Consider the following 12,318-nt stretch of genomic DNA (forward strand, 5'->3'; position numbering starts at 1 on the left):
GTTTCCGGAAGGGGCCGAGTCAGTCCTCAGCGCGGGTGGAGAGTTAAGGGAGGGAAATCGCAGGGGCGAGGCTGCTACGATTATTCTGGCGGGAGATCAGGGGCGGGGCGCGGGAGGCACAGATTATCAGAGGCTTTGCGACGGGGACCACCTCCCGGGTTGAGGGGGCTGGACTTTAGGACTGTGCTTTAAGCTCCTCCCGACAGCGTTAATTTCAAACTGCGCGACCGTTTTTCACCTGCCCTGCGCTAAGGCGGGGGCTGGACCCAATTCCCTGAGAGAGAAATACGCAGGACTCGAGCCTTCCGCAATTCACTGAGACCATTTACGCAAGTGACGTCAAGCACTACGATTGGCTGTAAGGGGGGGAGGAGTACGTATCTGGCGTAAGGAGGGCGTACAGCGTTCCCGCCATTGGCGGCGGTTAGGGCGTTTACGCAACGGCCTGACGTAGGGGAAGACGCGTTAGTCGGGGGGAAGGTTCTAGAAAAGCGGCGGCAGCGGCTCTAGCGGCAGTAGCAGCAGCGCCGAGTCCCGTGTGGAGGTGCTCTTAGAGGTGTTGTTTCTCGAGCAGCGGCAGTTCTCACTACAGCGCCAGGACGAGTCCGGTTCGTGTTCGTCCGCGGAGATCTCTCTCATCTCGCTCGGCTGCGGGAAATCGGGCTGAAGCGACTGAGTCCGCGATGGAGGTAACGGGTTTGAAATCAATGAGTTATTGAAAAGGGCATGGCGAGGCCGTTGGCGCCTCGGTAGAAGTCGGCCACCCGCCTCCGTCTGAGAGCCGCGGTGAAATAGGGCCGCTTCAAAAGCGATTGGCTTCAGGATATTTTTGAAGAGGGTTCGTTAGTGGAGGCCTGATTGAACAGTACCTTCCCCACCCTCAGCCTGCCGGCGCCATTTCCCTTTGCTGGGGGTGGGGGATGGGGAATTTCCACATGGCGGACGCAGCCCTCCTTCGGCGAAAAGTGGGGCGCGGAGGCGGGAATTCTTACTCCCTTTTCAAAGCACGCTTATTTGGGGGGCCCGGCGTCCCCGCATCTGAGCTTTTCGGCGGGCTTCGGATCCTGAGCGAGGCTGCGGAGCTTCCCCTCCCCCTCCCCTCTCCCGGGAACCGGATTTGGCGGCCGCCATTTTCATTCCTTTCCTTCCTCGCGGCGTTTTTCTTTTCAATCTCTGGATCCTGCTAATTTGATTCCTTTAACGAAGAACAGAAGTGGTTAACTATTTTTCTTTCTTTTCGGGCTGTTTTCATGCCCTTTCGAGGTGGATTCCGAGTGTTTTGTGAGCTTGGATCTTTAAAAGTCCTGCGCACCTCGTTAGAGTCTCTTTCCCTTTCCCTCGATGAAATGGCGCCATTGCGTTCAGAAGCCACACCGAAGAGCGGGCGGGTGGGGGAGTCGGTTCCCCGGGGCTGGTTCACACGGTTTAAGACGAGGAGGTAAAAACTACTACCCAGGGTATTGGGCCCAGTTTTAAGTCGAGCCGTACTACAAAGAACATTTTGCTTTTCAACTGTCGTGGGGGGTTCCCCCCTTTTCCTTTTCTTTTTTTTTTTTTCTTTCTTTTTTTTTTTTTTTTGGAGTATCGGTATTATCTGGGTTTGCCGTGATTAAAAAGCTAGTCGAATCGCAGAAAACTTTAGAAATAAAAATTGGGAGCCATTAAGTTAGTACCGACTGGGTGGCAGTGGGGAAGGTGGGGGGGGCTGTCGGTTTCACAATTATTTTCCTGAAAGATTTCTTTTGAACTGTAGAATTACTCGTGTTTTAATATTTCTGCTGGGAAACAGTCTTTATTGGGTAATAGCAGAGGTTCTTGAGATGCGGTAGGAATTAAGAGGAAAGTGAAAATTTTTATCTTAGGTTCTTTGGTTAAAACGTGGTTCAATCCTTCGTAACGAGTTAACGGCTGGGCTATTATGTATTTGAACTTTGTCATTTGCTTTTTTCATCTATGTTTGCTATGATGGTTGATCATTGTAAGAATAAGGTCTCAAGCGAAGGGGGCCTGATTGGGTATTTTCTTTGACCTTAAGCACACTTATAAAATAACTTTGTTTGTAATCGATAGTGGACATCGGGTAAGTTTGGAAAAAATTGAGGTAAGTAATGAGTTTTTGCCTTTTGTTAGTGATGTGTAAGAATTATTGTAAATGCTTTTTTTTTTAACTGCGTAAATGTGGATTGTAAAAGACCGACTTAACGCTAATTAGATAAATCAGCTTAATTTAAATACCAGTATGTCAGATAATCGCTTAACGAGTTATTTGAGTATTTTGGGAGCTTCATAGTTTTTGTCACCTTTCAAATTTTTTCACAATTCTGAGAACTGCAGGGGAAAAAGTCTTTATTAAATGCTTATCACTTTTTTGAGCTGTTTGGAAATTCATGCGTGGAGGGAGATACCTCCATAGAACTGAGAGAGCTGTAATATTATTTGATAATAAGCTTTTATATGGGAAGTTATATTTGACCTTTGATTTGTATTATACACTAGTAGGATATTATGACCTATTCTGGTTTTTGAATATTTTAATTTTTTTAACCTACTTTTCTGAAAACAGTATAACTTTTTTTTTTTTTCCTTCACTGACAGGCAAAAATACAGCGCTGTTAATGCAACATATTTGCTTGGTGGCTTAGAGGGCTTGGAATTTTTTTGACTCCTGTCCCTTGTTCCCCCCCCCCCCCCCCCCAAAACACTTGTAAAATTAAGAGACATTTGTGTTGTGTATTTTGCCAGATGGCCAGTAAGGCCAGTACACCTGAATTTTTGTGGGTGGTTGTTGGTTTTGTCCCCTGCTTTCCCTGAAGTGTAAAGCGTAGCAGTACAAAACTACTGAGTAGTTAACAGTGATCATTTAAGTTTTATGGTTTTTGAAAGGTTAGATTACAGCAGTTTACTGCACTAATGGTTCAGTAATAATTCAGATTGTTCTGTGTCCTGTCAATACCAAATACAAGTATGCCCACAAAAACCCCAGGTAGGTTAAAAAGTATTGAAGCTCTGAATACCCAGCATTGGTCATGTTATCTGTGCCTTGGTCAAAGGTTGGGGGGCAGATTTTATAAGGCTCTTTGGGTACATAACATCGAATGTTTTTTAAGTTTTTTGTCATCCATATCCTCCCCCCCCCCCCCCCCAGTCCTTCATGGAGAGTTGGTATATGGGGAAAGATTTTTCTTGGTGGGGTTTTTTTTTTCCCTCTAATTGCAATGCATTAGAATCACCACCAGGGGGAGCAGAAAAGAGAAATGAAATGTGACTGTTAGACAATGAATCCTGAAATGGTAAATTCTGGGTTATAAGTAAACAACAGTTTTTGTATTAAGAAGCGGTATATTTACAATGCATATTTAAAAGCCAGTTTCTTTGTTTTGGGCAATAGGATTGAATGCAGATTTTGATAAAAGTCCTTTAAACCTTCAATGATCAGAGAATAGGTCTATTCCTGTTTTCAGAAAGTTTTAAGATAAAGGGATGTTAAATTTATTCAAAATAATTTAATGTCATTTAAATTTAGATCAAGCGTTAATGATTTTGAGACTTGTGTAGATCAGCTGGGGAAATTTTTTTGGTGTAACACAACTAATATGCAGTTTAACATATGGTTTAAATTTGATGTAAGTTTTTTTTTTCCCCCCCAGAAAACTTTAGAAACTGTTCCTTTGGAGAGGAAAAAGGTACTCTGCCAGCAGGTCACCTCATATTTAAGAATTTAATTTCCTGCATACAAAGAGGAAATGTAAATAAAAATTGAAATGGTGTTCTCCTTTGCAGAGAGAAAAGGAACAGTTCCGTAAACTCTTTATTGGTGGCTTGAGCTTTGAAACCACAGAAGAAAGTTTGAGGAATTACTACGAGCAATGGGGGAAACTTACAGACTGTGTGGTACGTTATAGAAAAGCGCCTGCAGATACTAGTCTTTAAACTGTTAGGTGTTTAAGATGTTGAGTAAAATGCAGAGAAAATTATTTTGATTTCTGTTCACTGTGAAAACCACTAGTCTTTTAAATTGTTAGTTCATAACATAAGTAATGAAATGAGCTAAAGTTTCCCCTTTGGTTTTAAGGTTATGAGGGATCCTGCAAGCAAAAGATCAAGAGGATTTGGCTTTGTAACTTTTTCATCCATGGCTGAGGTTGATGCTGCCATGGCTGCAAGACCTCATTCAATTGATGGTAGAGTGGTTGAGCCAAAACGTGCTGTTGCAAGAGAGGTAAGCAAAATATAACTGTACCGTTAATACAAAGAATATTCTGTCCTACTGAAGATTACACTAACTTTTGAAAGAATTAAGTTTTGGATCTTCACATGCTCTGTTAGTTTTCTACTCTTTGCTTTTCTTAGATTTACATTTATTTTCTCCCCCCAAAAAAACCTGGGTTCTTAGTTGTAAGATGTTGCTTTATCTGGTGTATTATTGTAGAATAAAGGCTGTCTTTGGTTCCCAGATAGTGTGCTTTAAAATGTGTTTTGGTTTCTTCTGTTAAGATTTTTTTTCTCCCATAATTTCAGGAATCTGGAAAACCGGGGGCTCATGTAACTGTGAAGAAGCTGTTTGTTGGTGGGATTAAAGAAGATACTGAGGAACATCATCTTAGAGATTATTTTGAGGAATATGGGAAGATTGATACCATTGAGATAATTACTGATAGACAGTCTGGAAAGAAAAGAGGCTTTGGATTTGTTACTTTTGATGATCATGATCCTGTGGATAAGATTGTGTGTAAGTGTCTATAAGCAGTAGGTTGTGTTGCTCTTTACATACAAGGTTTTGGGTTTGTTAACTTTATTAAAGGGTAGATTGTACAGGTTGTGTACTGATAAAAGAATTTTTATATAATGGAGTGTGAATTCTTCATTGCAGTGCAGAAATATCATACCATCAATGGTCATAATGCAGAAGTAAGAAAGGCTCTGTCTAGACAAGAAATGCAGGAAGTCCAAAGTTCTAGAAGTGGAAGAGGAGGTAACTTTTAACTCGTGTTTATTTTTCTTTTTAAAACATACTTGAATGAATGCTTGTTACTAACCTGGCCACTTACTACAGGTAATTTTGGTTTTGGAGATTCTCGTGGTGGTGGTGGAAATTTTGGACCAGGACCAGGAAGTAACTTTAGAGGAGGGTCTGGTAAGTTTGAGTTCTAAATGTTATATAAGGGTATATATGCTAAATTAAAAATTCATTCAGTTTGAATTAGAGGAAATGCAGTATAATTTTTTAAAGTTTTTTTTTAAGACTTAAGTAGATTGTATCCTGGTGGAATATTTTTAATTTGCCAGGTAGGAGGTTATAGTTAAAAACGTAATCTTAAAAATATAATCCAAGACAATCAGTTGCAGAGATCCTTTTTAGGGTAGTACACTTTTAAAAAAAAAAAAAGGTTTTGTGATTTGAAACTAGCTTTAAAAAAACGGGTGTGCTCCTGAGTGGGAAGTGAAGACCTGTAGAGAGTTTATCTGTAGGCTTTAAAAGGTCTGTATCAGTTAATATTTTTTTTTCTTTTCAACTTCAGTTATATTTGAATTACTGATAATCAAGAATCTCATTCTTGTGCATAAATTACAAATAACTTGATCTTAGCCAAGAAGTGATCTTATGCATAAATAAATGGAATCTCTTAAAAATTAAGTCTTGCCAGGTCTAAGCCTACAAATTAGACAATTGCCTTGGGAGATTTGTCCGTGTACGTCTTTGTCTTTAAAGAAATGAGTAACAGTACCTTTCTGGCACAAAGAGGGTGTTCTTAATTATTTTCATTCAGAAGTATTAATAATGCAGAGGAAAGGGTAAGAAATTAAAACGGAGGGTGAACAGAGTATAACTTTCTTTCTGTCTCTAACAGATGGATATGGAAGTGGTCGTGGATTTGGGGATGGCTATAATGGGTATGGAGGAGGACCTGGAGGTCAGTTTCTGTTGTATTTTAGTTTGTGATTTAAAAATTTAAGCAATATGTATTTGTATGGTTGTATGTTACACATTGGTTTTTAATGTTCTGCATTTTACCTTTGTAAAGGGCTTAGGTGGTAGTGGTTCAGTTATTTGGCTCTTCCTTTATAATTTGCATTTTAGTTGCATACCTTATGGAAAGTATTGTTTGCTTATATGTGTTAAATACCATTTGCAAAATCATTTAGGAAGATTTTAATAGAGCTTTTAAGATTTTGCTGTCATGCTATCCCATTGTTTCTTAAAGAATCAGATCTAGATGTATTCTGTGTGCTGTTTTCCTGAAAAACAGACCACTAGATGTAATAATCGTGGTCAACATGTAAGGGGAGGGGTATGTAAGATTAGTTGTTTATCTTAAAATTAGTCCCTTACCAGGATAAATCCCCCATGGAATTTATTTTCAAAAGTAACTGAAAACTTCCTAAAATATACAATTATACAGTTGTGTTCTTGGGACCAGCTCAAGTTGTGAGCCACTGTTCCATAACAAGTGATGTCTTAGATGTATGTTCTGTTGGAGTACAGGAAAGTTTACGTGCTTACTGATAAATGTCCTATTAAGAATGGGATATTAAAAATGGTGAGCTAGTAATAGACCTGATTGCTGGTTTTGCCACTCCTTGAGTATGGTTAAGTTAATCCTATATCCTAACTACATCAGTTTTGCTTTGAAATCCAAATACTAATTTGGTATTATGAGAAAGATGAGTTCTTGTATTTCAGTAATTGGAGACTGCCATTTTAAGTTCTGAATTACATACAAGTTTGCTAATTTCTGGTCCTCCCCCCATTTCTACTCAGAAAACGGGTGTAGTGGGCATATTATTTAAGAGACATGGGAATTTATGGGGAAACAACTTCTTGGAACTTAATCTTTTGGACCAGTTAGGGGTATGTGGGGTTTTTTTTGGTCCTGCTACCCTGTGCCTCTTGTCTGCTCCCACAGTCCTTAGGCAAAACACAAGTGTTTCAGGATATCTTCATAGAGAATCTTAATGTTTTTGCTGTCAGGGGAGAGCTGTGGCATTGCAAGAATTTGTCTCTGTATAGGTTTTACCCAGTTTGTGAACAAGTGCTCCCTGCCCCTAAATGTTTACCAGGGATAGGTACTCTGTTCTGCCCTTGGGGCTGTTCAGAGATTTCATAAAATAAGTACTTTGTTTATAAGAATGTGTTTTGGAAAGCTGGAAATGGGTGTGATAAGACAGTTCAAATGCCATTGAAAATATTAAGTAATTACTTAAAGGCTTATTTTATAATAGGTGGCAATTTTGGAGGTAGCCCTGGTTATGGAGGAGGAAGAGGAGGATATGGTGGTGGAGGACCTGGATATGGCAACCAGGGTGGGGGCTACGGAGGTGGTTATGACAACTATGGAGGAGGTAATAAATTCACCTGCAACCTTTATGTGGGAATTTGGATTGGAATTAATGACTTTTAACACATGAGATTTTGCATTACAATGTTGTCACTAGTTGTCTTAAACTTGTAGAGTTGTAGATAGGGGTCTTGCATTTATTCTGATGATTGTTTTTCTGGGAGATTTGTTCTTAATATGCTTACCATGTTTCACTGGTTTAATGCTTGAATATGTTATTTTGAAGGTCATTGTGCAAAACATATTCAAATTTTTTCACAGGAAATTATGGAAGTGGAAATTACAATGATTTTGGAAATTATAACCAGCAACCCTCTAACTATGGTCCAATGAAGAGTGGAAACTTTGGTGGTAGCAGGAACATGGGGGGACCATATGGTGGAGGTAATTTGTTAGATTGTTTACATTTTGTGATTACAGGATACTTTGATGACTTTATAAATGAAGACATCTGATTGTTAGAGTAATACTACATTGTAATTCAGTATAAAATGGTGGGATATTAGTGGTATAAATATTTTGGACTTGGGAAAGTGGTTTGGGCATATCAGGTGGGGAATTTTTTTTTTTTTTTTGGCTAATTATTTCCTACGAAAAAGCCGAAGAAGATTGAGAACATTACAAGTTCTATAAAGTTCTAGGCATTATCTCTTTGAAAATTAATTGAATAAAAATTTGAGATTACTTATTAAAAGTCTTATTTAAGGTTTGGTGACAGTTGTAGTACTAAACCAATGTTTTTATGCCTCTTATGTTTAGAATACCTTTTTTTAACCCTATACTGACAGCTCTATAAAGGAATAGCAGTAAGATGTTCAAGTGTAAAGGGCAAAATTAAACTTTGTGAGTCTGGGGTAATTCATCGCCCAGGTTGTAGGTTAACCATAAGCAAATAATAAGTTATGAGCTGTGTTTCAAGGAGGGTTATGTCTAGCTATAGATAGCATCAGGCTTATTATGGAAATTGGAAATAAGTTTGCTTTCTCTTGCTGTTTCAATAATTCTAGGAAACTATGGTCCTGGAGGCAGTGGAGGAAGTGGGGGTTATGGAGGAAGAAGCCGATACTGAGCTTCTTCCTATTTGCCATGGGTAAGTAGCTTTTGAGTTTTACATTATTATTGTCTTGGGAGATCTAGCTGCCAGGAGTAAAAGCTTTTTAGGATCATGTTATCTTTCCTTAAAATCTGGTTAGATGGATAATTTCATAACCTATTTTTTTTTTACTCTTTACTTCTGTTGAAACAGGCTTCACTGTATAAATAGGAGAGGATGAGAGCCCAGAGGTAACAGAACAGCTTCAGGTTATCGAAATAACAATGTTAAGGAAACTCTTATCTCAGTCATGCATAAATATGCAGTGATATGGCAGAAGACACCAGAGCAGATGCAGAGAGCCATTTTGTGAATGGATTGGATTATTTAATAACATTACCTTACTGTGGAGGAAGGATTGTAAAAAAAAATGCCTTTGAGACAGTTTCTTAGCTTTTTAATTGTTGTTTCTTTCTAGTGGTCTTTGTAAGAGTGTAGAAGCATTCCTTCTTTGATAATGTTAAATTTGTAAGTTTCAGGTGACATGTGAAACCTTTTTTAAGATTTTTCTCAAAGTTTTGAAAAGCTATTAGCCAGGATCATGGTGTAATAAGACATAACGTTTTTCCTTTAAAAAAATTTAAGTGCGTGTGTAGAGTTAAGAAGCTGTTGTACATTTATGATTTAATAAAATAATTCTAAAGGAAATTGTGTAATTATAGACTTTTTATTTTAAATAAGTTAAGGAGTGGGTAGTATAATTAAGGTCCATTGCAAAGCTGTTGTTATATTTGTGTAAGATAAATGCTGGTCAGTTATAAGTGTGTTGTCTGCAATTCATCAGGATTAAATTATCTAGATAACTTAAGGGATATCTCTGCAAAGAGAAACACCTTTTTAGATCTTTTAGATGCTGCTTCTTCAATGCAAGGAAAGGAAATAACCCCAGCGAGGTACTCTTCAGGGATACAGGTCTAGTACAAGAGAACTCTTGACGGCCACTAAGTTCAGCCAGTCTTAAAAAACTGTGCTGTTTCTGCAAAGCTTTAAACTACAGTAGTTTATAAGGATGACAACGAAAGCTGAGGGTGTAGAGCAAAATAGTTCTAAGCTTCAGTTAAACTTCTTTAGGTAAGATCTTAATTTACTTTTTCTTTCTTAATTTTCCTCCCCAAAAGATAAACTAATACTACTCTTCAATGGTCTTTCAGTATAGTGGTTCTTATGTAGTTTAACATAGCTATAAATTTGAGTTTAACAATTTATAAACTCAAGAGAAAAATCTTATAAACCCTGTTTTCCAATCTGTCATTTACTTAAATTATTTTGGTTGTTTTTTCCCCCCTTTTTTTCCTTCTTTCCCACCCCCTCTCCCTCTATGAAGATTCAGGTGCTTAACATATCATTTTTTTCCCTGCTGGAATTTTAGCATTGATATGAACCATGGACAAGTATATTCTGCTGCCACAAAGACTGTAAAGTGCTTCATTTCAACAGCTGAGGCGCAAGCCAAGTGATCATTAATAAAGCTTTTCTTGGTTCCTTCAGTGGTGTTGGTAGTAAAATGGTAGGTAAAAGTTAGGCTGCAAGTTCAATAAATCATGAAATTACCCATCATTACACCCTTGTGTATTCACGTTTCTTGGATCAAGCATTTTGAGTGAACTCTAGTGGTTTTTATTAAAAATAAAGATATTTTGTTCTTCTGTTATATGGTTGTTCTAGTTTTACATGCTTATCAGGATCAGGTTCAGGAGAAGGTAGGGTAAAATGGTTGAAACTATTTCCAAATGATAGTTTATTCTTAACAAATAAAGTGTCTACATTATAAATCCTGTATGTATCCAGTACTAAATATTTGGGTTTAAATGTGATAATTTTTTCCCAACCCCGTACCTTATAGGAGAGATGTAGGTTGGCTGCTGAAATTCTTAAATGTCATCAGAGTTTGATTTGCCTGGCTTTATTGCCTTTTCAGGAATGTGATAATCAGGGCATATTCTACTGTATGCACCAGTGAGTCTTCTTTGATCCTAAGACCACCACTGAAGTTATTTAGGTTCTTTGGACAAACATGATAAACTTCTTCAGATACTTTTTTTTTCCTTTGGCAGGAAGGTGTCTTGCTGCAGGTAACTAATGAAGAAGTGGTCAACCACAGAGTCTTCAAGAAATAAGAAATTCTGTACCATCTGAAAGTAGTTCTTGTTGGTGCCTTCATTTAAAAAAAAAAAAAAAAGCACTTTAAGTTTAAAGGGAAATGTTTTCTGATAAAATACAAACTTCATTTAGTACAGGTTCTTAATATAAAACAATTACAAAATGAGTGTTGTTTGTAAAAGAGTAACATCAGATAAGCAAGAGAGAGAAATGTATCATGTTTTAAACTAGGTTTTGTGAGTAGACAGATAAAAATTCTATTTTAAATATAAAGTTTATAAAATAAACACTTTTGTATTAAAATACTCGGTGTAATGTTTACACATAAAATGTGTGAATCTTGTTCTATAAACATTCAGTTGTCTAAAAGATTGCCATCCCCTAGATTTTTCAAAGCAGTTTGAAAAAACTATGCATATTGCCATTTTTATCTCAGTATTGATAGTCCAATGAGAAAAGGATTTGTGGACATTATTGGCTGTCCCTAATAAAATGCCATTCTTTACATACTGTACATTCAGCGTTTGAATACTGCTCTAGTTTTCTGGCTTTACCTTGTATGTAAAACATTGCTGGTGGCGTTGTTAAAAATATTTTTAAATCGCTAGAGTTGTCCCAGTTAAGTGACTGCAAAGCACTGAGACAGTCTGTGGTAGTACCTACTCAAATGTTGATGACTTATATGCATTTTAACTGAGTTTCAGTGGTCTAAATTTTTAAAGGTTTAAACATGGTGTACAGAATTTAACAAGCAGTAGCTTTCTTGTATATATTACCTAAAACAATGAAAGATAACAGGAAAGATACATAGGTTGATAAAACCGGTTTGGCTTTTTTGGGCTTTTTGTTTTTTTGAGGGGGGAGGTTTTGGTTTTGATGAGGTGTATTTCACAGGTAAGTCAGACTGATGACTAACAGAAGATAAGCTACATTGTTACTTGTTTAAAGTACAGTAGATGTGTCCATCAACTAAACTTCATAATCAGGTACATAATTTGAAGGTTTTGAAGGAGGTAAATTAAGTTGGTATAACAGCACAACCTGAAGTACTGAACCCTTAATCAGGACAAACTTTTTTGAAAATACAGCACAAAATAGCCTGAAAAGAACTGGCTTATTGCAGTTAAGCAGGTAATGTTGAATGATCCACATGGTCACTCCCTTGTGTAAGTATATTGGGCTGCTAATTTCCGTTAAAACTAAAGATTTAAGGTAGTTGATAAGTATTCCACACGAGAACATTTTTTTGCATATGTTGCTGCATAAATTCTATACAAGACTTAATCCTGAAGTTCAATATTAGGCAGTTTGGAGCAACACTGAATTTGTTACTTTCTACAGTATTTTCAGGTCAATAACTTGAAAACAAACTGCTTAGCTGTGTGAATTTTGCTGAAGTTCAAGGTTGCCTTCACTAGGGCATACTGACAAGGCTGGCAAGTTGGGGCTGGCTATTTCCTTTCCCTATACTTAGCTATTGGAGCAGTCAAAAAACCCTCAACAAAATGTTTGGCAGTACCTTGTATCCTAATGGTCATATCATGTGAATGGAGGGCGTTTACTCCTTGGACTACTGGGAAACTAGCATCATTGGGAGCCATATTGAGGGCTGGCTTCCACATTAGGAGTGTTCGTCTTAACTGGAAGTTTTGAAACTTACTCTTGCATGTAAGGTTTTCAGTAACTGGTGTATGAATATAAGCCAAGATGGTCTAAAAGGGATTATATAACTATTTGCACTAAGTGTTGAGAGTACTGAGTTAATTTTAAGGAAACTTGAATCCTATC

General features: G+C 37.6%; 1 protein-coding gene across 5 annotated transcripts; it reads left to right on the plus strand.

Annotated features, from left to right (window-relative positions):
- Window positions 1–443: 443 nt before the first annotated feature.
- Window positions 444–11,044, plus strand: HNRNPA2B1 (heterogeneous nuclear ribonucleoprotein A2/B1). 5 transcript variants are annotated; one of them, XR_009403806.1, is made up of 14 exons: window positions 445–689; window positions 3,648–3,683; window positions 3,781–3,891; window positions 4,073–4,219; window positions 4,519–4,729; window positions 4,871–4,972; window positions 5,054–5,134; window positions 5,850–5,912; window positions 7,222–7,341; window positions 7,599–7,721; window positions 8,345–8,427; window positions 8,584–9,501; window positions 9,800–9,937; window positions 10,485–11,044. XR_009403806.1 is itself a non-coding variant. In XM_059396703.1 (12 exons), exons 1-11 carry the CDS (start codon window positions 684–686, stop codon window positions 8,404–8,406), a joined length of 1,062 nt encoding a protein of 353 aa, XP_059252686.1. In that variant the 5' UTR covers window positions 444–683; the 3' UTR covers window positions 8,407–8,427; window positions 10,485–11,044. The 5 variants fall into 5 exon arrangements, 1 of the variants encoding a protein (XP_059252686.1); XR_009403807.1 differs by lacking the exon at window positions 8,584–9,501 and having other exon boundaries at window positions 444–689; XR_009403809.1 differs by lacking the exon at window positions 7,222–7,341 and having other exon boundaries at window positions 444–689.
- The last annotated feature ends 1,274 nt before the right edge of the window (window positions 11,045–12,318 follow it).

Source organism: Mustela nigripes, chromosome 4 (genome assembly GCF_022355385.1).
Source record: "Mustela nigripes isolate SB6536 chromosome 4, MUSNIG.SB6536, whole genome shotgun sequence".
Lineage (NCBI taxonomy): Eukaryota > Metazoa > Chordata > Mammalia > Carnivora > Mustelidae > Mustela > Mustela nigripes.

Excerpts from the sequence above, each read along its gene's own strand:
- HNRNPA2B1 (XM_059396703.1), top strand. Across the intron at positions 4,220-4,518 it reads AACGTGCTGTTGCAAGAGAG|GAATCTGGAAAACCGGGGGC; the intron begins GTAAGCAAAATA and ends CCATAATTTCAG. Across the intron at positions 4,730-4,870 it reads TCCTGTGGATAAGATTGTGT|TGCAGAAATATCATACCATC; the intron begins GTAAGTGTCTAT and ends TCTTCATTGCAG.